Source organism: Dendrobates tinctorius, unplaced genomic scaffold (assembly GCF_039654945.1).
Source record: "Dendrobates tinctorius isolate UK_male_01 unplaced genomic scaffold, ASM3965494v1 ptg000015l, whole genome shotgun sequence".
In the NCBI taxonomy this organism is placed as follows: domain Eukaryota; kingdom Metazoa; phylum Chordata; class Amphibia; order Anura; family Dendrobatidae; genus Dendrobates; species Dendrobates tinctorius.
Window position 1 is genome coordinate 19046630 of NW_027361683.1, and position 26039 is coordinate 19072668.

The 26039-nt window shown below is 44.9% G+C and overlaps 1 protein-coding gene across 1 annotated transcript in view; it reads right to left on the reverse strand.

Annotated features, from left to right (window-relative positions):
- CSF3R (colony stimulating factor 3 receptor) overlaps window positions 1–26039 on the reverse strand; it is a 151323-nt gene that overhangs the window by 82467 nt on the left and 42817 nt on the right. Inside the window, exons 2-6 of the mRNA XM_073562641.1 lie at window positions 23408–23518; window positions 8576–8851; window positions 5622–5745; window positions 5344–5531; window positions 3789–3937 (exon numbers count right to left, since the gene is read on the reverse strand). Coding sequence (XP_073418742.1) covers window positions 3789–3937; window positions 5344–5531; window positions 5622–5745; window positions 8576–8851; window positions 23408–23459 — 789 coding nt within the window. The 5' untranslated portion in view covers window positions 23460–23518. The remainder of the gene's footprint in view (window positions 1–3788; window positions 3938–5343; window positions 5532–5621; window positions 5746–8575; window positions 8852–23407; window positions 23519–26039) is intronic.

Below are 26039 nucleotides of genomic sequence, written 5' to 3' on the forward strand. Positions count from 1 at the left end.
ATCGAGTATCCTGGGTGGTCGAGCGCCGTGCTTGAGTCCCCGCCCCCCCTGTACGGTAATGCCATACTGTGATTGGGTAGCCACATCGCATCATGGGGTCTTATATAAGACCTGGTGATGAGATGCACCGCACAGTGTATTTAGGAAGCAGTTAACACCAGCACTTGTCCCATCACATCACCCTTGCCCTGGCCAAGGCAGTTCCTGGAGAGGTCCACTTAATGACCAACACATGGACAAGTGCTTATGACTCTACATTTACATGACAGCACACTGGGTGAACTTAATGGAGATCGGGACTGGGTCAGACCCTAGGACAGCACATGTGGTACCGATGCCTAGGATTGCGAGCCCTAGTTCCATCTGAGTTTTCTCAACCTCCTATGTCAGTTCCTGCACCTTCTCCTCCCCTCTTCCTCCATGTCCCATCCATATCAGTCGCAAGCTGGAAGCACTGCAGCACTGCCTCGGTGAAGCTGAAACAGGCTCTACTGAGACTAATTTGTTTAGGTCATAAACAGAATACCGCCACAGAGTTGTTGAAAGGTAAAACAGACCAGACAGGTCTGTTGCTCTCGCCGTTGAACTTACAACAGGCATGGTCATGTGTGATAATGACTGTAAACTGGTGGCAGCTCTCGACCTTGGCAAGCTTGCACACATACCATGCCTGGCCAATGTGCACAACTTAGTGGTCCAGTGCTTTATAAAAACCTACCCAGATTTTCCTGAGCTACTTGTAAGGTATGCTGTGTGTGTGTCCATTTCCGCAAGTCAGCTACAACTGCCGCTGGTCTGGCAGTACTGCAGTAGCACTTGCAAGTGCCAGCTCATCGAATGGTGTACGATGTGACCACGTGCTGGAATTCCAAATTACATTAGTTGGCAAGGCTTTGTGAGCAGCAGAGGGCAGTAGTTGAATACCAGCTACATGAACATCAGTATTCTGGTCAGCCTCTACACATAACAATCTATGAGAACCAAGATGGTGAGCGGTGATGACATCATAATCAGCATAAACATCCTGCTTCTGTGTCTACTGAAATGCTTGCTGCTTATAATTCAAGAAGAAACTTTGCATGTGAACATGGTGGAGATGGAGGAAGAAAGTACACAGGGTGATACTACACAGCCCAATCTCATGTCATCTTCTCATCATGGATAGGGTGATAATGAGGAGGCTGAGAAGGAGGAGAAACAGGAGATGGTTGAGTGATGGTACTACCAACACCAGCTTCATCCATTCTGTTCAGCGTGGATGGGCTAAAGAGGAGGAGAGGGTGGAAGAAGAGATGGAGAGTCTGGAAAAGTTTGTAAGTCTGACACACTGCTGACTTTATGTCCAGCTGCCTTTCCCATGACCCTTGTGTTATACGTCTTTTGGCCAACACTAATTACTGTTTGTTCATCTTTCTCGACACGTGCTACAAGGAGAACTTTCTATCTCTCCTTCCTGCGGTGGAGAAGGCTAGTAAAATGATGCAATACCAGAAGGCCAGAAGAGAAAAAAATTCCATCTAACAATGCTGATTACAGAGGCTATAGATCCTTGGGCAACTGAGGAAGAGAGATGAGGGAGATACACACCAGTTCCAACAGAGACAGGAGAACACTATCAAAGGTCTGGGACCCAGGCCTTGATGCATGGGATAGTCTGACAAAGAGGGAAAAGTTTTTGAAGATGTGAAGTAGTACCTAGCTGACCATACCAGAGTCTTCCGTGATTTCTCTGTGCCATACAACTGTTGGGTTTTCCAGCTGGACACGTGGTATTAACTGTCTGTCTATGCCTTAGAGGTGCTGGCTTGCCCTGCTGCTTGCGTTTGGTCAGAGCGGGTTTTTAGTGGCACATATTAACTGAAAGGTGCATCTGCCTGTCAACTGAAAATTCCAACAGTCTGACTCTCATCAAAATAAACAAGGCCTGGATAGGCCCAGACTTCTCAATCCCACCATGTCATCCGGTGGGATTGAGAAACATAAAACATAAAGTAAATTCAAATGTTCCTTATTTTTCCGGTGTATTGCCATGCACTCCGTCCCACCCATAAAAGGGTATACTGTTCATGCTTTCTTTTTTTTCTTGTCTTTTTCCTCCTCCTCCTCCACCATATGAACAGGGATGTCAGGTGGTCCTCACTCAAAATCTTTATAGGGTAAACAGACGGCCCTCATTCAAAATCTTTATTTTATCATCTTGTGTCCCTCACTGAAAATGAACAAGGTCTGAATTGGCCCAGAGTTCTCAACCTCACCTGATGACAGCAGCAAATCATAAAGCCATTTAAAATGTAGGATCAACAGTCGACCTTCACTCCAAATCTTTATAGGGTCAACAGTTTGCCCTCACTCTAAATCTTTATAGAGACATCAGGAGCCCCTCACTCAAAATCTGTATAAGGTCAACAGGTGGCCCTCACTCAAAATCTTGATAAGGTCATCATGTGTTCCTCACTCAAAATGAACAAGGCCTGGATTGACACAGACTTCTCAACCCCAGTGGATGACAGCAGCGGAACATAAAGCCAATTCAAATGTAGGATCATGAGGCAGCCCTCACTCAAAATCTTTATAGGGTTAACAGGTTGTCCTCTCTCAAAATCTTTATAGTGTCATCATACCGTCCTCAGTCCAAATCTTTATAGGGTCATTAGGCGGTCCTCACTCAAAATCTTTATAGGGGCAGCAGGCAGCCCTCACTCAAAGACTTTATAAGGTCAACATAGGGCCCAGACTCACAATCCTTATAGGGTCAACAGGAAGCCAGCATTCAAAATTTTTAGAGGGCCATTATGCATCACACTCTCAAAATCTTTAGAGGGCAATTATGCGTCACTCTTTTCACATTTTTAGTGTCATTGTAGTCACTCTCTCCAAAACTTTATAGGGCCATTATGCGTCACTCTCTCCAAATTTTTAGAGGGCCATTATGTGTCACTCTCTCCAAATTTTAAGAGGGCCATTATGGTTCACTCTCTTTTAAGTTTTAGAGGGTCATGATAATAATTATCTCCTAATCTTTAGACAGCCATTATGCATCACTCTCTCCAAATGTTTAGAGGGCCAGTATGCCTCAATCTTTCTAAATTTGTAGAGGGTCATTATAGCCACTCTATGTTTTATTGTCAGTCGGTAAAACTTGCATAATACTCTGACAACATTATTCCCAGCAGTGACCTGGGAATCAGAGATGCATCCAGAAGTCTTCCCCATGCTGTTCCCATTCCATATGAGCGCTGTTTTCATCCATTTCAGCAATTTTCTTGCCTCCACAGCCCTTCGGATTGGGTATTCTTGAAAAATGCTCTAGTTTCCCATTGACATCCATTATACTTGTTACTCGCGTCGAGCACTTCGAGCGTCCTCCCTGCTCGATTTGAATACCGAGCTCTTGTGCATTTCCGTGCTCGATCATCAGTAGTAAATGGATGTACAGTACAGGCCAAAGGCAGCCTATGAGTGCTCTATCATGGATTTGTGCAACAGCTGTGATCATGGACCTTTAATTAAAATTCACACACCTCCCTATTTTATTGTGAGGTGTTACTAGGGGGTATATTTCATGAATATGATCATATGCACAGGGTTTTCCTAGTTGCAACGATCTCTGGTTTAGTATCAGCATCGTTCTTCTTATGCTTATTGGAATTTATTCTGTGGTAAGATAATGAATGATATACTGAGACATCTTTAATTTTGGCATAGACTTCGACATTGGTAAGCCCAAAGCATACCCATGTTTGGCAGATGGCTCCTTTAGAAATAGGTTGAGAAATCATAAGACTTACCGCCATCCAATCCATCTCTGTATGCTCTTTGTAGCGAAGCTGACATCTCATGCCTTTTTTTAAAAAGTCTGCTTTCCCATATGTCCATTGTAATGAAATACAGTTGTTATGAGGTACAACATCTTTAATTATTACTGGGTCAAGCTTCACTAAAATATAAATATACAACTACTTCAGAACATGACATCCATTATTATCCTACATCCTTTATCATTCTTATGTTATCATTATGTAGAACTGATATAATTCTACTGTAGTATATAATCAGAGTCATCTATGGGTGATTTGTGTGACACATTTATGCATGATCCACACAGTCACATATCTACAGTAAGTGTGTACCACTCACAGTTAAAGCACCACTCCAGCATTTTTTTTATTTCAGCGCTGGAGTGGTGCTACTAATCTAATTTTCCTCCCCCTAGTGTTATATTTACCATCCGCCGTCTTCAGCTCGTCCAGGCACCACTCCAGTCCCACGCCATCATTTTGTGACCCTATAACTTCTGACTGATAGAAAAAAGTGAGAGGTAGCGGTCACAAGATTTCAGTGTAAGTCTATGACAACGTTGTTCTGGCCACGTTCTGGCTCTCATAGACTTAGATTGAGTTCTGACTTCCAGCTCTCCCATCAAACACTAGAGCAATTTAAGATTGACTGAAGTGGTGCCAAGAACAGGTGTAAGTGGAAGACTAAGTACAGGGAACTTAGATTAATAGCACAAGTCCAGCACTGTAATTAAATAACGCTGGTGTGGTGGTTTAAAGTTAAATTATTTACAGATTGACCACTTGACATATCTTCTGTTTTGACAAGGAACTTAGAATACCCTTTTGATTTGGGCACATATTTATTGAAACTCTGTCAGCCCATTATGAGTGTTCAAACCCAGTACTGGCACTTGGTGCACTTGGAGACAAACATATAAATACACGTTCCCGCCTGCTTGGTTTCCATCTGTCTCCTCACTTCTCAGACTCTATGAAGCCAGAGCTGTCAATCAAAGAAGAAGAGGGGTGAAGATTAATGGAAAACAAGCAAGTGAGAAGGTGTATTTAAATATTTGACCACTCGGGACTTAGTTTGAAAAGTGATCCTGTGTTGACAGAGACCCTTTAAAAGATGTTCTTCCCTCTGAACGAGTATCAACATCTGCAATCTAAAGTTATCCTTGACTACATGGATTGACGACCAAGGCTACTATGGTAAAAAAGCTGATGTTGTGGTATGAAGATTGGGAGGATGGTATGGATAATATAAAGCTCTAAATGGACCAAAGTACAAATATTCTATTATAGGAAATACATCTATTTCTGTAACCAGCAAGATATGCACATCACAACTATCTCTAGGATTTAGGAATTATGACCTCTTCAGGGTAGAGTCACATTTGTAATAACATATGAATTAAGGGTGCTTTTGCTGACATGCTGTGTTGTGTTGTTTTACCCAACACCTAATATTATTACAGAGTTTGATAAAATACTTACCCACTGCATTCATAAGCAGCAATGAGGCTAACTGTACAATTCCCCTAAAAAATTTAAAAATTACCTTCCAGTAATGGGGTCAGACAAAGAATGGACGAAGTAGCTGATCCAATCTTGTTTTGCACCGTCACTCGTACTGCTAGTTCTCCAAAATTCTCAAAATGTTCCCGCGGAATTATGCAAAAGTTGTCCCCTTTTAAGGGATTACATGTATATATATTGCTTTCATGACTTCTACATGTGTTGTCAGACCTGCAACAGACAAAAATTTATAATTGTGAACTTGGAGGTGACAGGCATCATTACAAATAGAGGGCAATAATCTTACATCTACCTACGTACTTGAAAGATAACAGCGTGACATTTTCTTGCAAGAGTGAGTTGTTCTGAAGTTGCCATGTGCAGTTGACAATGTTTTTGGCGATATTCATTAAGCAACTGATGTTGGTTGGTGGAGATGGAGGGTCTGTAAAATAGCAGATTTGTAATATTTAATGTTTAGCATGTTTCATCTTTTCCTTATTTGTTTAGATTTTAGATATTTTTTCAAGTTGTTTTTTTTTTCTTCATTATTGTTGTACAATTATTGGGGTTACCTACATTCTCGTGCAATCAGTTTCCACAATCATAATATCTTGATGAACAGTGCAATACTATCCTTTCTGAAAACTCTGTTGTGTTCCTTTTACTCAGCGTTACGGTAGTGTGTAATGTAATATAGTCATTGTAACTCTATACACAAGTCCTCATTTATAAATATATTCACACACAGGAGCTTCTCACAAAATTAGAATTCTTAAAATAGTTAATTTTTTGTTAATTATTCTAATTTACTGAGATAATTACTTTTGGCTTTTCATTATCTGTAAGCCATAATCATCAACATTAACAGAAATAAACACGTGAAATAGATCACTCTGTTTGTAATGACTCTATATATGAGTTTCACTTTTTTGTATTGAAGAACTGAAATAAATTAACTTTTTGATGATATGTCCATTTTGTGAGAAGCACCTGTATACAGTGAAGGAAATAAGTATTTGATCCCTTGGTGATTTTGTAAGTTTGCCCACTGACAAAGACATGAACAAACTATAATTTTAATGGTAGGTTAATTTTAACAATGAGAGATAGAATATCAAAAATAAAATCCAGAAAATCACATTTTATAAATTATATAAATTTGTTTGCATTTTGCAGTGAGAAATAAGTATTTGATTCCTCTGGCAAACAAGACTTAATACTTGGTGGCAAAACCCTTGTTGGCAAGCACAGCAGTCAGATGTTTTTCAAGGATACCCCACGAGGTGAGATTTTGCATGGTGCCCCAGATCGATGTCAACTTCCATTTTCTTACTATTGCACCAACAGTTGTCTCCTCACCCAGCTTCATATGTATGGTTTTATAGCCCATTCCAGCTTTGTGCAGGTCTATGATCTTGTCCCTGATATCCTTAGAAAGCTCTTTGGTATTGCCCATCTTGTAGAGGTCAGAGTCTGACTGATTAATTGAGTCTGTGGACAGGAGTCTTTTATAGGTGACTATGTAAGACAGCTGTCTTTAATGCAATTAACCAGTTTATTAGGAGCGTCTAACTGGTCTGTAGAAGCCAGAACTCTTAATGGTTGGTAGGGGATCAAATACTTATTTCTCACTGCAAAATGCAAATAAATTTACTGTATATAATTTATACAATGTGATTTTCTGGATTTTTTTTTTGATATTCTATCTCTCAATGTTAAAATTAACCTACCCTTAAAATTATAGACTGTTCATGTCTTTGTGAGTGGGCAAACTTACAAAATCAGCAAGGGATTAAATAGTTATTTCCTTCACTGTATATATACTGTATACATATATATTATTTTACTATTTATGACATAAGCTGCACTGCTATGGGATTCGCTCTCCTCTTCAGAGTTTTAATATATTTTATCCCTCTGCAATACAGTAGTAATGTAACAGAAATGCTTTGCTCAGACATTATTAAATACCCCATCAGCACGTGCTGCATCTTGGCATCACTTTGCAGAGATCTGTCTGCATGATCCAGACCCCCAAACTGCCCATATGGGTATGTAGGTCTTTAAAACATAACACAATCTGTGCCTTTACTACAGCATTAGTGGAAAACAAGATGTTGTATTCCATATGCAAATGCAGTTTAAGTGCTCTGGGCATAATCTGAGCACTTCTCAAACATCTGCCCCCTCAAGTCTATTCCTCACAAAGTGCCATTTTCTACTTGACTGACACCTCACTAGCTTGACTATATAGTCAGTGAGCTGTCAGTCCAGCCAAAGAAGGTGGCCCTAGGTGGGGAATGAAGCTGAGGTTGCAGAGACTCAGGGGGTGCTTCGGGACACCAACAGCTCTTCATCCTCATTTGCATGTAGAATAAAACATCATTTATTTAGTGTTAGAGCATTGGATTGCTTAAAGAATAACTGTCATTTTAATTTTTCATAAATCAGTAGAACTTGTGAAAGTAAGAAATTTTACAATGTAACGTATTAGAGAAATCTACTTCTTTCTTCATCAGGAAAACAGCAAAAAAGCAGAGAGGTTTACCCGTCCAAGCCTCCAGCAGGTTACGGGCTCACGTATTTTGGCCAAAATATCAGCTAATACCTCACATTTTTTATGTGTTTTTTGCACTTTTTATTCAAGGTGCAGTTGGGTCCATTTGGTCATGTAAACTGCGGTGTCTGTTCACATGGCATGCATTTTGATAGCGCTGGGCAGCCCGCCTGAGCTAATAGAAGGGATTCACTACTAGGCTGTTAACCTGGATGCTGTGCATTGCCACAGTGTGAACAGGGCCGCATAAAAGTTTTTTATTGTGCATTAACATACCAAGCAATCGCCCCCTCCATGTATTGGTAGGCTGTGAGCGGTTGTTTCATCGGTATTCTTGCACCTGTGTTGTCATCTTAATTGTATGGGTCCACTCCATCCTGATAGTGCAATTATCTGGAGGCCTGGACGGGTAAACCTCTCTGCTTTTTTGCTGTTTTCTTGTATTATTGGAGGATTTTTAAGTCCTCTTTTTGTGCTATTTCAGTGTTTGGATTTAGTGTTAGGGACCCGTAAACGTGGGGACCTTTGGCGCAGGTTACGGGCTCACGAATTTTGGCCAAAATATCAGCTAATACCTCACATTTTTTATGTGTTTTTTTGCACTTTTTATTCAGGGTGCAGTTGGGCCTATTTGGTCATTTCATTTTTTAATAGGTGTAGATTTAAAGAATCTCCTAAAAAATGTTTATATTACACATCAAAAAGTGAAACTCACAACCAGCTTTAATTTCAACTTGGTCCATGATCTGAAGTCCATCACCACTGCTGTCATAGCACTGCAACAATCCTGAGGTTTTATTGAAGCTTTTAAAGTACGCTGAACATGAGCTACCCTGAACATGGCTGTCGTGACCACATGGGACAAAATCTTCATCTAGTTTCATTTTCAATTCAATCTTTTCATTCTTCTGAGAGCAGTGACAGGATGCCGACAAAGGAGAACCAATCTCAATGACTGAAGAAGCTACGATGATTTGACAGCACTGATGATCTATTAAAGGAGATGATGCAATGTGATTATTGTATGGCAGTAAAAATGGAAAATGCAGCTTTTTATTCGTATCTAATGTGAATTATATATGCAGAGAAGGAAATGGGCATGTACAATATATACATGCTTTCATTCAATGTTTTATGATATACCACCAACGAAACATTTCAACCAAAAAGGGGTGTAGAAGGGAATGGCAGAACAAAATCTACTGTTTTGTTTTAGAGTTTGGGGACGAGAGAAGGCTGTGGATACATCTACTCGGTCAGTGTTAGCACCACGCCCGCGCTGCAGTTGGTTCCTCTCTGCATACTCCAGCAGCACTTCCAGCCAGGCCTCTAGCCATGTTCTAAGGGCACGCGCTCTCCCACTATCTTAAAGGGCAAGCACATGCACATGCTATTTTCTCCCCAGCCAATGGTTTTGAGGCATTATGTATTTATTGCTTCCTCTCCACTGGGGAGGTGCCTGAGCAACCTTCCTGTTTCAGTCTATGTTGTGTAAGGTCGCATACCAGTACAAGTCCTGCCTATAGTACACTAAGTACAAATCCTGCATGTTATACTCTAAGTACAAATCCTGCCTGCTGTACTCTAATTGCAAATCTTACCTGCTGCACTCTGAAGCAAATCCTGCCTGCTGCACTTTGAAGCAAATCCCACTTGCTGCACTCTGAAGAAAATCCTGCTTGCTGTACTCTGAAGCAAAACTTGCTTGCTGCACTATGACACAAACTCTGTCTCTGACACAAACTCTGTCTGCTGCACTCTGATATGAACTTGGTCAGCTGCACTCTGATACAAGCTCTGCCTGTTGCTCCATCCAGTCTGTGCTTTGGGTCCAGCTGCTGTGCGACCATTGGTCCATCCTGGAGTGACACCTGGCCTTCATCGGGAGCCAAGTCTAACCTCATCATCAGAGGCTCTAGTGAATAGTCAGGTGATCACTTAGTTACACCCCTCCAGGCTCTCCGCTGTCCGTGGCACAGTGGTTCCACAAACCACGACTGTGACACTCAGTCACCTCTTACCATATCTGTATATATATATACAGTCATATGTTAAAGTTTGGGCACCCCTATTAATGTTAACCTTTTTTCTTTATAACAATTTTGGTTTTTGTAACAGCTATTTCAGTTTCATATATCTAATAACTGATGGACTCAGTTATATTTCTGGATTCAAATGAGGTTTATTGTACTAACAGAAAATGTGCAATCTGCATTTAAACAAAATTTGACCGGTGCAAAAGTATGGGCACCCTTATCATTTTCTTGATTTGAACACTCCTAACTACTTTTTACTGACTTCCTGAAGCACTAAATTGGTTTTGTAACCTCATTGAGCTTTGAACTTCATAGCCAGGTGTATCAAATCATGAGAAAAGGTATTTAAGGTGGCCACTTGCAAGTAGTTCTCCTATTTGATTCTCCTATGAAGAGTGGCATCATGGGCTCCTCAAAACAACTCTCAAATGATCTGAAAACAAAGATTATTCAACATAGCTTTTCAGGGGAAGGATACAAAAAGTTGTCTCAGAGATTTAACCTGTCAGTTTCCACTGTGAGGAACATAGTAAGGAAATGGAAGAACACAGGTACAGTTCTTGTTAAGCCTAGAAGTGGCAGGCCAAGAAAAATATCAGAAAGGCAGAGAAGAAGAATGGTGAGAACAGTCAAGGACAATCCACAGACCACCTCCAAAGACCTGCAGCATCATCTTGCTGCAGATGGTGTCACTTTGCATCGGTCAACAATACAGTGCACTTTGCACAAGGAGAAGTTGTATGGGAGAGTGAGGCGAAAGAAGCCGTTTCTGCAAGCACGCCACAAACAGAGTCGCCTGAGGTATGCAAAAGCACATTTGGACAAGCCAGTTACATTTTGGAAGAAGGTCCTGTGGACTGATGAAACAAAGATTGAGTTGTTTGGTCATACAAAAAGGCATTATGCATGGAGGCTAAAAAACACAGCATTCCAAGAAAAACATTTGCTACCCACAGTAAAATTTGGTGGAGGTTCCATCATGCTTTGGGGCTGTGTGGCCAATGCCGGCCACCGGGAATCTTGTTAAAGTTGAGGGTCGCATGGATTCAACTCAGTATCAGCAGATTCTTGACAATAATGTGCAAGAATCAGTGACGAAGTTGAAGTTACGCAGGGGATGGATATTTCAGCAAGACAATGATCCAAAACACCGCTCCAAATCTACTCAGGCATTCATGTAGAGGAACAATTACAATGTTCTGGAATGGCCATCCCAGTCCCCAGACCTGAATATCATTGAACATCTGTGGGATGATTTGAAGCGGGCTGTCCATGCTCGGCGACCATCAAGCTTAACTGAACTGGAACTGTTTTGTAAACAGGAATGGTCACAAATACCTTCATCCAGGATCCAGGAACTCATTAATAGCTACAAGAAGCGACTACAGGCTGTTATTTTTGCAAAAGGAAGATCTACGAAATATTAATGTCACTTTTATGTTGAGGTGCCCATACTTTTGCACAGGTCAAATTTTGTTAAAATGCAGATTGCACATTTTCTGTTAGTACAATAAACCTCATTTGAATCCAGAAATATAACTGAGTCCATCAGTTATTAGATATATGAAACTGAAATAGCTGTTGCAAAAACCAAAATTGTTATAAAGAAAAAAGGTTAACATTAATAGGGGTGCCCAAACTTTAACATATGACTGTATATATATATATATATATATATATATATATATATATATATATACTGTATATATATACTGTGTATCTGTGTGTATATGTACAGTATATATATATATATATATCATATATATATATATATATATACAGTTGTGCTCAAAAGTTTACATACCCCGGCAGAATTATTGCTTTCTTGGCCTTTTTTTTAAGAGAATATGAATAATAATACCAAAAATCTTTCTCTACTCATGGTTAGTGGTTGGGTGAAGCCATTTATTGTCAAACTACTGTGTTTTCTATTTTGAAATCATAATGACAGCCCAAAAAATCCAAATGACCCTGATCAGAAGTTCACATATCCCATTTCTTAACACCATGTATTGCCCCCTCTAACATCAATGACTGCTTGACGTCTTTTGTGGTAGTTGTGGATGAGGTTCTTTATTTTCTCAGATCGCAAAGCTGCCCACTCTTCTTGGCAAATAGCCTCCAGTTCCTGTAAATTCCTAGGCTGTCTAGCATGAACTGCGCGCTTGAGATCTCTCCAGAGTGGCTCAATGATATTCAGGTCAGGAGACTGAGATGGCCACTCCAGAACCTTCACTTTGTTCTGCCATTGCCAAAGACAGGTCGACTTGGCCTTGTGTTTTGGATCGTTGACATGTTGGAACATCCAAGTATGTCCCATGCCCAGCTTCTGGGCTGAAGTGTGCAAATTTGCCTCCAGTATTTGCTGATAACATGCTGCATTCATCTTTCCTTCAACTTTTACCAAGTTTCCTGTGCATTTGCAGCTCACACATCCCCAAGCCATCAGCGATCCACCTCAGTGCTTTACAGTAGGAATGGTGTTCCTTTCATTATAGGCCTTGTTGACCTCTCTACAAATGTATCGTTTATGGTTGTGCTAAAAAGTTCAATTTTGGTCTCATCACTCAAAATTACCTTGTTCCAGAGGTTTTGAGGCTTGTCTCTGTGCCATTTTGCATATTGTAGGCAAAATACTTTGTGGCATTTGTGCAGTAATGGCTTTCTTCTGTCGACTCGACCATGCAATCCATTTTTCTTCAAGTGCCTCCTTATTGTGCATCTTGAAACAGTCACACTGCTAGTTTTTAGAGAGTGCAGTATTTCAACTGATGTTATTTGTGGGCTTTTCTTTGCATCCCAAGCAATTTCCCTGGCAGTTGTGGGCAACATTTTTGTTGTTTTACCTGACCGTGGTTTTTTTTTACAGAGCCCCTGATTTTCCATTTGTTAATCACAGTTTGAACGCTGCTGACTGGCATTATCATTACCTTGGATATCTTTTTGTATCCCTTTCCTGTTTTATACAGTTCAACTACTTGTTCCCGTAGATCCGTTGACAATTCTTTTGCTTTCCCCATGACTCACAATCCAGAAACGTCAGTGGCTGGATGAAAGATGAAAGAGTCTGTCTGTATCCCAGAAACTCACTCAGCTTTTATGCACACAACCTGAACAGGTCACAGGTAAGGATGCTACCTTTAGTAGCCATTCACATCCATTTGTGTCAGCTTCTCTGCATGTTATCAGGTCAAAATCACCAGGGTATGTAAACTGTTGATCAGGGTCATTTGGGTGTTTTGGGTTGTCATTATGATTTAAAAAGAGAAAACACTGTAGTTTGACAAAAGATGGCTTCACCCAACCACTAACCATGAGTGGAGAAAAAGTTTTGGTGTTATCATTCATATTTTCTGAAAAAAGGCCAATAAAGCAAACATTCAGCTGGGGTATGTAAACTTTTGAGCACAGCTGTATGTGTATATATACAGTATATAAATATATGTGTATATATATATATATATATATATATATATATATACACATACATATATATTTCTCAACATTGAAATTGCAACACAAAGAAAGAAAAGTCATGTAATAATGGAAATCACGGGATTTATGCTGGAGGGAATCTGTCTGCAGGTTTTGCTACGAGTATGTAACCTGAGGACAGCATGAGGTAGGGGTTAAAACACAGATTGTGTTACTTGTCAGGTTGTGTCATGTTGTTTACTTACAGTGAAAATTTTATCACTAGAGCATTATCATTGCACTCATCCGACTCTGCCCCCTCTTGTGATAAGCAACTCACTGTCTATAGAAATGTACATGCTGAGCCTGGTGCGGGCGGGATTAGATGTGGTGGGGGCGGGGGCAGATTTCTCAGCGCTGCTGCATTGCTAAGTCTGAAAACTCTGATTGTGTCAGGATGGCTGCACCCAGTAAACTGAAAATGCTGCAGGCCATGGTAGCATGTTTTGGCCATGTAGGGTGCTCTGTGTAGTATTGTTGTGTTGAAAATGACTCATAGGACTCTTTCACAGTCCCTTGTAAAGGCCTACTTATGACATTGCCAGCATGGTCTCCAGACCAACCTCTGGCTATAGTTGCATCGCAGACAAAAATGGAACTTACTGCTAAATAGCTAAAGAGGTAGACCTCCATTCCAACCTCCATTACCATCTTACTATGCACCCATGATGACCTTTCAGAGCAGTGGTGTGAGGTCAATAGAACACCTGTAGTTGAACTTCTGGCTTGTAGCCCAATGTCATGCAAACACTTTCTGATGGTTTGAGTAGACACTGTTTGACCCTTTAAGCTTGGTATGTGACAACTACTTTCACTTGCAGTTCAGAATGAATCACTATGCACCATTCTTTCAATTTGAAGAGATGTGTTGCAATTCTAATGCTGAGAATTGTATACAGTATATCTATAGATATTGTGGCATGGCTAAGGGTTGTAGAGTCGATGGGAGATATGTGTCTCAGAGATGGCTTGTCTCCGTAATGTAAGGCATAATGGATATTACTATACCTCTAATGTACTGTAAGGACCTGTGGTGAGGTCACAATCACGTGACTAGTCAGCTGCTGGGTTCATGGGTGTGGCTATACCCTTATAACATAGACTGCTCCTGAAACACAGGGCTGTATGTGAGGAGGGACAAGCCTCCTGTGTGTGCTGAGGCTCCAGGACTGAGCCTGAAGGAATGAACATTTATGTTTTTTTCTCTTGAGCTGAAGGCTGTTTCTTTTGGTGATCTGCTGTTTTGGTTTATGAAGCAATAAACCCTATGAACTTTACATGGAACATGCCTCCTGATTGTCTCCCGCTGCACCTGAGCGAGTAGAATCCCTACAATTGGTGCTAGACGTGTGGGCAGCATTCCCAGCAGAGACTTGAGACAGTTGCTGCATGTCTTGGGTCAAGTTTTCAGCAAGGCAGCAAGCACTACCTGGAATAATGGAGGATCTGCTGAAACACCTGGTCCAGTCCCAGTCACAGCAACAGAAGACCAACAGGCTGTTGTTACAGCAGATCCAGCAGAGCCAGCAGGAGCAACGGCAGCAGTTCCAGCAGAGCCAGCAGGAGCAACGGCAGCTGATGCAGCTTCTGGCAACCGCCATCCAGGAGGGCAGGACGAGCGCCCCAACCCCAGGTCTGGCTGATGCCACCCACGTCGGGAAGGTGGTAAGACGCGCATTACAGAAAATAACCCCTGAGGATGATATTGAGGCCATCCTGACGGTATTTGAGAGGGTGGCTGAGAGGGAAAAACTTCAGCAAGAGCAGTGGGCAGAGGTACTGTCTCCCTACCTGACGGGGGAGCCCCAGAAGGCGTACTAGGACTTGACTCTACAAGACGCCAAGGAGTATCCCAAACTAAAAGCGGAAATTCTCGCATGTTTGGGAGTGACAATGACTATCAGGGCACAGCGAGTTCACCGCTGGGCCTATCACCGTGACAAACCACCGCGCTTCCAAATGTTAGACCTGTTGCACCTGGTCCAGAAATGGCTGCAGCCAGAGTCATCTTCCCCTGCACAGACGGTAGAGCGAGTGGTGATGGATCGGTTTGTGCATTCCCTGCCGAGACCCCTGCAGACTTGGGTTGCCCAAGGTGATCCCCAGAATGCCGATGAACTGGTCAGACTGGTCGAGAGATACCAGGGGATGGAAGGCTCCTTAGGGAAGCAGTCCATTCCGTATTGAGGGTCCCAACCGGGGGCAGAGTCCCAAAAAGGGGTGGGGTGTCCAAGGTCAAAAAGGGGTGGGGGAGGCGGTGCCCAAGGTCCCCACGGGTGATATCATTTGCTGGAAGTGCCACGACGGGCCTGGACATATAGCTGCCCGTTGTTCCCAGACCACTGAGCAGATGGACTGCAGCATGGGATGCTGTAGTTCATACTATGCATATCCAGCTTGCAGTGTGAACTCGCCACCTAACCCTAACGAGGAGCCACAAGCGTGTCCCGTGAAGGTGAATGGTCGAGCAGTAATGGCGCTGCTAGACTCCGGGAGGTTGGTGACCCTTGTATGGGCCAGTTTTCCTCTTAACCTACTCCCAGGTAAAAAGGTTGGCGTTCGGTGCATACATGGTGATGCAAAAGACGACTCTATGGCCAGCGTGAACATTGAAACGGCGCATGGCACCAAGTCCCATGAAGTTGGCGTCGTTCGGGACTTGTTGCATTCTATAATTATAGGCTGGGATTTCTGTCTGTTTTGGGATCTGTGGGGTAAGGGTTCTGAGATTGCTAGCAAGAGCAGGGAACCAATGAACCCTAATGAGGTATTGCCACCATCAGAGGTAGACGGGTTTCCTTTATGTGTCCTTGTGGGGGATGAGGAAGAAGGGTGCCCTGTATCTGACATTCCGGAGTTAGGGATGGCTGGTGAGAATTTTGGGACTGCCCAACATAGGGACCCAACACTGAGAGAAGCCTTCAACAATGTCACCGTCATTAATGGGGTTGCACAAGAGCTGGGTGCGGACACAAGGTTTCCCTATTTTATGATGAGTGGGGAGTTGTTATACCGGGTCACGAAAATAAGGGAGGGAGTTGTGCAAGGTTCTGAAGATCTCTCAGTTGAGGACTCAGTGTACCATCCGCAGTCAGATGGCCTTGTTGAGAGATTTAACAAAACACTGAAGAGCATGCTAAGAAAAGCCATAGAGAAAGACGGTAGAGACTGGGATTGTCTCTTACCGTATCTGATGTTTTCTATCCATGAAGTTCCCCAGGCTTCCACGGTGTGACGGACTCAGCTCCTGCTGAGCCCATTTTTTGAGTGGACCCTCTGGGTCATGGCACCCACCCACCGAGGGCGAGCTTACCTTGTGAGAATCCACCCCCTGTACAGGGAGTGTCAGGGGCAAGACCAAGGGGGTGAGCCACCACGACTGCTGGGACCAGACGGCCGGCTCAGGGGACACTAGACGAGTGTCTGACGACAAGGACGAGCAGGAAGCAAGACGAGACAAGACGTAGGTGCAAGGTAACTTCATTAGGATAACATACAGTGTAAACAAGCAAACGTGCAAGGTGCGCGCATGGGCACGCCAAGGTCCATAGAATGGTACGTGCCAGGTGGCACACCTAGGTACAGGTATCGGCACGATGGCATCGGACTCCGGACTGCTGGCAACGATCGACATCATCAAGGCATCAGGCTGCGGACATCAGCTCCGGACGTCAGGCCGCAGTCATCCAGCTCATGATCTCTGGCAGCAATCGGCAGGTTCCGGGCATCCGGCAGGCAAACCAGGTTCCAGGCAAGGGGGCACGACAGATATCCGGGCATGGTGCGTGATAGGGAACACGCCGAGGTCCAAGGCTAGGTGCAAGGCAAGGTGCGTGTGTAGGGGACACGCCAGGGTTCAAAGCTAGGTGCAAGGCAAGGTGTGTGTGTAGGGGACACGCCAGGGTTCAAGGCTAGGTGCGCGTGTAGGGGACATGCCAGGGTTCACAGACGAGACAGGGTGCGTGTGTAGAGACACGCCAAGGCACGAGACAGAGTGTGTGTGTAGAGACACGCCAAGGCACAAGGTACGAGACAGAGTCCTGAGCGTGCAAAGGGCACGCCAGGGTCAGGCGAGGCAGAGTCCTGCGCGTGCAGAGAGGCATGCCAGGAACAGGGTTCAAGGACCAGGTTAGGACCTGTGCGTGCAAGAGGGCACGACAGGGTACATGGCCAAACCTGCGCGTACTATTATAGAAGCACGGGGAGGTATGCCATGGGCAGGCGAGGGCCTGCGCGTGCTTTAGAGAGCACGCAGAGCACAGTGCGGAAACAGCGTGAAGTGCAAGGGAGCACAGAGGGCACGGCTGGGGCACTGGCTAGCTGATCGGGCTGCGGCACAGACAGACGGGCAAGACTCCAGCGAACCCGGCTGAGGCATGGCAGGCGACACAGCTGTCACTGACCGACGAGCATGGCTGAGGCACAAGCAGGCGGGCACGGCTAGGGCGCGCACGGCTGAGGCACAAACAGGAGGCTAGGAAGGCCAGGCGCATGCAAAGAGCATACGAAGAACCAGAGCAAGGGAAGACAAGAGAAACAAGGCAGGGCTTAAGCAGAGTACAGAACCAGGAACGGAAGCAGATCAGAGCAAGAACAGAGCTAGCAGCGGAGCGTAGGCCGAAGCCCAGAGCCGGGCCAAGGGAGAACCTTGTGACTAGCCTAGAAACATGCAAGAGAGCATAATAGGAAAGAGTCTAGCAGCGGAGCGTAGGCGAAGCCCAGAGCCGGGCCAAGGGAGAACCTTGGGACTAGACATGGAAAAGAGAGGAGGAAGGGTGCGTGTGCCAGGGAGCACAACAGAGCACCATAGGAGAGAGCGAGGCAGAGCAAGCAAAGACCATAGGGAGGAACAAGGCAGAGCAAGGCAAGGTACGGAACAAGGCATAGCGAAAACAGGCAAGGCAGAGAAACAGAAGGACTACAAGTCCAAGCAGGACAAAGACGAACATGGCACAACGGACAAACATAAGACAAGGCACGGGACAAGAGATGGAGTACGAGCACGGAGCGTGTGCAGAGATGCACGACAGAGCAGAGTGCAAGGGCACAGAATAGACGGAGCGCCCCACAGACCAAGCAGCCATGCAGGGACACCACACAATACTCAGGCCCTGAGCAAAGGAAGGGGCGGCCTGATATAGGGCATAGCACCTCCTCTTCCAGGTCAGGACCAGGGGAGCACTTCCGGGTTCAGATCCACAGGATAACAGAGCACAGTCACATGATCAGAGTTCTAGACATGACGAGATGACTGCAGAATCAGTGCTGAAACCTAGACAGGTCACATGATCAGAGTTCCAGACATGATGAGATGATTGCAGAACCAGACAGTGCAGGATCCAGGCAGGGACACATGATCAGGGACTCTAGACAAGACGAGAAGATCACAGAAGGCAGAGCAGAAACGCAGGCATCCTGCAGCTCAGACATGAGGTGAGTGTGCACACGGCTCTAGCGAACATGCAGGACAGCAGACAAGATATGCACATGCACATCGCTCCAGGAGTTCTTGAGACAAAACAGACATGGCAGACATGACAAACATGGCGGACATGACACACGGGGTTCTCACCCTTCGAGCTTCGGTATGGCCGACATCTGCAAGGTCTCCTAGATATAGCCAAGGAAACCTGGGAAGCTGAAGTCACGGCCCACAGAAGCGTCATTGAGCATGAGGCACTGATGCAGCAGAGGATTGCGAAGGTGATGCCCATTGTTAAAGAACATCTCCGCCAGGCACAAGAGGCTCAGGCCAGGGTCTACAACTGGTCAGCAAGAGTGAGGGAGTTCAGCCCGGGAGACTGAGTTCTCGTGCTAATTCCGACAGTGGAGAGTAAGTACTTGGCCAAATGGCAAGGGCCGTATGAGGTGGTGGAGAAGCTTGGTGAGGTAAATTATAAAATTCACCAACCTGGAAGACGGAAGACGGAAACCATACCAGGTTTACCATGTCAACCTCCTCAAGCCGTGGCAAGATAGAGAGCCAGCGGTAACTCCGTGTTTACTGGGCAACTTAGAAGGTGAGGTTGGAGCGGTTACCATAGCGGAAACGCTATAGAAGGCCCAGAAACAACAGTGCCGGGAGTTACTCCAGAGAAACCAGGACCTATTTTCAGAATTGCTGGGATGCACAAAGGTCGTTGAGCACAAAGTTCTGACTGAGCCACATGTGCGGGTGAAAGTGAAGCCGTATCGAATTCCTGAGGCCCGTCGAGAAGTAATCTCCAAGGAGGTGCAGCGTATGTTGAAGCTCGGGGTCATTGAGGAATCCAAGAGCGGCTGTTCGAGCCCGATTGTCCTGGTCCCAAAACCGGATGGTGAATGGAGGTTCTACAACGATTACCGGAAGCTGAACGAGGTCTCCAAGTTTGACGCATATGCCATGCCACGCGTTGATGAGCTCATCGAGAGACTTGGACCTGCCAGGTACATAACCACCTTGGATTTGACAAAGGGATATTGGCAGATCCCCATGGGACAGGAAGCCAAGGAGAAGTCTGCATTTTCTACACCAGACGGGTGCTTCCAGTATGTCCGGATCCGTTTGGCCTGCAGGGTGCTCCGGCGACCTCCCAGAGGGCTATGGATAGAATTCTTGTGCCTCATAAGCTATACGCTGCCGTGTACCTGGATGATATCGCCATCTTTACCCCGGACTGGGAGTCTCACCTAGTAAAGGTCCATCAGTGTTTGATGCTCTAAGGGAGGCGGGCTTTACGATAAACCCAAAGAAGTGTGCCTTGGGCAAAGAAGAAGCCAAGTACCTGGGATATGTAGTGGGGTGTGGCGAGATCAAACCCCAAATCAATAAGCAATTCAAGCAATTCAAACATGGCCGAGACCTCTGTCCAAAAAGCAAGTTAAATCCTTCCTGGGGATCGTGGGATATTACAGAAGGTTTATCCCAAACTTCGCTATGATGGCTGCGCCTCTAACTGATCTTCTAAAGGGGACAAAGTCAGTAATGGTCAGATGGTCCGAAGAGGCAGAGTCAGCCTTCCAAGAGATGAAAGGGGCTCTGTGTAAGCAACCCGTTCTGGTGGCCCTGGACTTTAAACATGAATTTATCCTTCAGACAGATGCTTCAGATGTCGGGGTAGGTACAGTCCTTTCCCAGGAGATACGTGGGGAGGAGCATCCTGTTCTTTACTTGAGCAGGAAGTTGTCTTCTTGTGAAAAAAATTACTCAGTTATAGAGGAGTGTTTGTCCATAAAATGGGCAGTGGATACCTTACAGTACTACCTGGTGGGATGGAAGTTTAGGTTAATATCTGACCATTCCCCACTCAGATGGATGAGGGAAACCAAGGGTAAGAATGCTAGGGTCACCCGCTGGTTCTTATCCCTACAAGACTTCAACTTCCATGTAGAGCATAGGGCCGGGAAGCTACATGGGAATGCCGATGCCCTCTCAAGAATCCCTTGCCTGGTAGGTGAAAGTGCCAAGCCCTACGACTTTAGGCAGAGGGGGAGGTATGTGGCATGGCTAAGTGTTGTATAGTCGATGGGAGATATGTGTCTCAGAGATCACTTGTCTCCGTAATTTAAGGCATAATGGATATTACTATACCTCTAATGTACTGCAAGGACCTGTGGTGAGGTCACAATCACGTGACTAGTCAGCTGCTGGGTTCATGGGTGTGGCTATACCCTTATAACTAGGCTGCTCCTGAAACACAGGGCTGTATGTGAGGAGGGACAAACCTCCTGTGTGTGCTGAGGCTCCAGGACTGAGCCTGAAGGAATGGACATTTATGTTTTTTTCTCTTGAGCTGAAGGCTGTTTCTTTTGGTGATCTGCTGTTTTGGTTTATGACACAATAAAACCTATGAACTTTACATGGAATGTGCCTTTTGATTGTCTCCCGCTGCACCTGAGCAAGTAGAATCCCTACAATATAGATCTCCACCTTCCTCCTGCCTCAGTATACAGTGGGTACGGAAAGTATTCAGACCCGTTTACATTTTTCACTCTGTTTCATTGCTTCAAAAAGTTCATTTTTTTCTCATTAATGTACACTCTGCACCCCATATTGACTGAAATAAAACAGAAATGTAGAAATTTTTAAAAATGTATTAAACCCCCCCTCCAGTTCCTGTAAATTCCTGGGCTGTCTAGCATAAACTGCGTGCTTGAGATCTCAAAGTACTGCAGTGCACAGGCTCCAGGAAAGGTCAGAGAGGCCCAGAGCCTGCGCACTGAAGGAATTTGCTCTGCCTCAACAGGACAGATAAGTATGCCTGCGCAGGCGCGCGATGTCGGGGAGCCTATGAAACAAGCAGGAGGGTGGCATCGCAAGAAAATGGGAGGAGCTGGACCCGGATGTGCGACACCCATCAGACCAGACCACCCCCTGGGTTAGTATAATAAAACTTATTTTTCTTATCTTTCATGTCAGATCAGGGGCTTAACTACAGTATTATAGAATGCTGTAGATAAACCCTCAAAGGCAATGGCCACAACTTTCATCGGCCAGAACTGCTGACAGGTTCGCTTTAAGTCACGTGTTGTCCATGTCCTTGTGATCCTCCTTGAGATGGTTCTACACCTTCATTGGAGTCCAGCTGTGTTTAATTAAACTGATAGGACTTGATTTGTAAAGGCGCACACCTGTCCATATAAGACCTCACAGCTCATAGTGCTTGTCAAACCAAATGAGAATCATGAGGTCAAAGGAACTAGCCAAGGAGCTCAGAGACAGAACTGAGGCAAGGCACAGATCTGGCCAAGGTTGCAAAAGAATTTCGGCAGCACTTAAGGTTCCTAAGAGCACAGTGGCCGCCATAATCCTTAAATGGAAGAAGTTTGGGACCACCATAAGTCTTCCTAAACCTGGCCATCCAGCCAAACTGAGCAATCGGGGGAGAAGAACCTTGGTGAGAGAGGTAAAAAAGAACGCCAAGATCACTGTGACTGAGCTCCACAGATGCAGTAGGAAGATGGGAGAAAGTTCCACAACGTCAACTATTGCTGCAGCCCTCCACCAGTCGGGCCTTTATGGCAGAGTGGCCCAACGGAAGCCTCTCCTCAGTGCCAGACATATGAAAGCCTGCATAGAGTTTGCTTAAAAAACATATGAAGGACTCCCAGACTATGAGAAATTAGATTCTCTGGTCTGAGGAGCGAAGATGGAACTTTTTGGTGATAATTTTAAGCCATATGTGTGGAGAAAACCAGGCACTGCTCATCACCTGCCCAATACAATCCAAAAGTGAAACATGGTAGTGGCAGCATCATGCTATGGCGGGGGGGTCAGCTGCAGGCACAGGATGACTGGGGTTGCAATTGAAGGAAACATGAATGCGGCCAACTACAGAGATATCCTGGATGAAAACCTCTTCCAGAGTGCTGTGGACCTCACACTTGGCCGAAGGTTCAACTTCGAACAAGACAATGACCCTAAGCACACGGCTAAAATAACAAAGGATTGTCTTCAGAACAGCTCTGTGATCATTCTTGACTGGCCCAGCCAGAGCCCTGACCTAAACCCAATTGAGCATCTCTGGAGAGACCTGAAAATGGCTGTCCACCAACGTTCACAATCAAGCCTGACGGAACTGGAGAGGATCTGCAAGGAAGAATGGCAGAGGATGCCCACATCCAGGTGTGAAAAACTTATTGCATCATTCCCAAGAAGACTCATGGCTGTACTAGCTCAAAAGGGTGCTTCTAATCAATACTGAGCAAAGGGCCTGAATACTTATGAGTTATGACCATGTGATATTTCAGTTTTTCTTTTTTAATAGATTTGCAAAAATTTCTACATTTCTGTTTTTTTCAGTCACGATGCAGAGTGTACATTAGTGAGAAAAAAAAATAACTTTTTTGAATTTTACCAAATGGCTGCAATGAAACAAAGAGTGAAAAATTTAAAAGGGTCTAAATACTTTCCGTACCCACTGTATCACTCTTGTTCTATTACAACGTCAAGAACTACTTAACATTTTCAAATCAAGTATATTTTTTGTGAAAATTGCATTTACCCTCCATTCACTGGAGACATAGACGACATAGTCAGGAGGCATACATTGACTTACCTTCTATAAGAAGCATCAGCACCACCACCAGCACACCCAGGTAGTTGTGCATGTCTTTGGTTTTTACCCCATAAACTATACAAGAATTAGGTTGCCTACATCAAGTTAAGCCTAAAAAGTAAAAACACTTTGTTATATATAATGCATAATAAATAGTCAGAGATGGAGTATCAAGGAAGAAAATAGTCATAACAGCAGAATAGTACCATAGGCGTTAGCACATTATGATGCTGTGCATAATTAAAGATCCAAAAAAAAGCAACATTGTTTCTTATCAACTATCATTTTTTCTCATCAGTTTATTCTCACTAGGTCAAGATAACAGCCCATAACTCTAGTAACTAGGAAAGTGTACATCTGTGCAGTCATATTATATTGTGTTTTTGGAGAAATTTACTCACTTCTGCAATAGCCCAATATTGATTATTTTAATAGGGAACATTAGAATACTTCAATCTGTAGTGTCTTTCAGATTAAATGAAATAAAATGGTATAATCCTAACAGCCCACATACACTGTACAATGACATGCATTGTTTATTATGACGCATATTGTCTGCTATAGTCACCCCTTAACCCCTTTCTGACATCGGACGTAATGATTCATCCATGTGACCTGGGCTAATTTGACTATGGATGGATCATTACTTCATATATTTAATGCAATACTGCGACCGAAGTTGCGATGATTGCATTAAAATTCAGGCGCCATCTTACCTCTGGGTAGATGGTCCCTTCAACCTTGGTGGTGTCGCCGTCCTCATAAAACCACGATCGCTGTGATTGGCGCATCGACGATTACATAGATTGCACCAATCACAGGGCACAGCCGTAGTGTGACCACACTGTGACCTGGCTGTGCCCTGGATGTGACCTACCTAGGATCGGAGCTGTGAGGTATGACCGCTTTGTGACCTGTCTGTGACCGCGTTGCAGGTCCTCATAGTAGCTGAGGATTTCTACGGTGCGGTCACACTACAGGATCTGCTGCTGCACTGGGCCTTGTGATGCCACAGAAGCCTGTGACACCACAATCCCTGCTGAGCAAAGAACAAAGAACATTAAAGAAAGGAAAGAAGACAAGACAGAAGAAGAAGAGAGTCAACAATTGTAAGTGTTTTCATCCATGATCGCAGCCCGATCGCACCCCAATCCCCCTCTTCCCCCCTTTCCTCTGCCACCTTTCTCCTCTTTTTACATCCTCCACTCCCCCTTTGTGCCGCCTCTGTGCGCACATTTAGCAGCCATTGAGCGTTGATAGGTGACCCAGTTCACCCATCAACACTCGTGCTCGCTGCTTTCCACTTTTCTTTTTCACCCCCATTTGCGCCACCTCCATGCGCACGTCCAGCAGCCGCCGAGCTTTGACTAGTGATGCAGTTCACTCATCAGAACTCATACCTGCTGTTTTCCACTTTTCTTTTTCACCCCCCTTTGCGCCACCCCCATTCGTGCATCCAGTAGCCGCCAAGCTTCGATTCGTGATGTAGTTCACTCAACAGAGCTCGTGCCTGTGGGTCGCCCTCCCAGGGCTGTGGGGTACTCGGTACCGGGCCGGTGTCAGCGGGATGTGTCACAGCAGCGGTGACCCGGTCCGTGGCCCTGGGCGCCCAATTAATGGGGGAAATGTAATGGTTTTGAATGAATAGTTCGTGACGCCACCCGTGGTGTTCGGCAAGTGAGATGTTAGGCCGACGCTGCATGCAGATCCCCTGAGGCTGGTGGTGTGTTGCAGCCAAGATGGTGAAGCTCCCCACAGGTGGAGCTGTAGCCCCAGGGCAGTGTAGATATAGTGACACTTAGATGGTGTAGTGTCTGGCACAGGGAATGTAGCAGTGCCAGGCAGGTGGACGCTTGAATGAATGGAGGACACCAGGGCATGTAGCTCCAAAGCTTTACTCACAGTCTGTAGTGACCGATTCCATGCCGTGTCCTCCAGGTCAGGGACTCGGTCAACCTCCAGGCAAGATGGAATGCTCCCTTCCAACACTCCGCCAACATGTGCCTTTCTGAACATCTCTATAGCGCCTTTAAGTGTGAAGATCTCCTAGTACTGCGTTACACTGGAGTTCCTCCTGACAGATGTTCCCAAGAACTCTACTTGTACAGCAGGCAGCTGTAGCCTGCTTCGGGGACTCCCTACTCCTGAGTCCCGGCTCACTATCCAAGTTGCTGTTGTGCTCCAAGTCTTAGATGGGAGTAGTGCATTTACAGCCCACTACTCCACCGGTGTCTGCTGCAGAACCATAAGTGTCCATACAACCTCGGGGACCGGGCCCCGGCTTTGCGCTTAGAACTTCTAGGCAGGGTTCTTCCTCTAACCCACGTCCTCTCTGTTCTCTTATACTCCTTCGTTCCGTACTTGTCTCTCTTTCTTATGGGTGCTCAGGTTACAGTTCAATGTCTTTCTCCTTTCCTTTCCCATGCCAGCTGGCTCAGACCACTGAGGCAGCTGCAGCACTCCTTCCTCCATCCCTCTTCCAGGGATCTCACTCCTCTCTGAGTGACTTCCTCCCTCAGACTGACCTGTAATTCTAAACCTCCCCGCTCTTTTATGTATTCTAACTCCACCCGCCTCCCAGCACGTTTAGTGTTCCAAGCAGGAAACCACCAAAGGTGCTCTGCTACTCTCT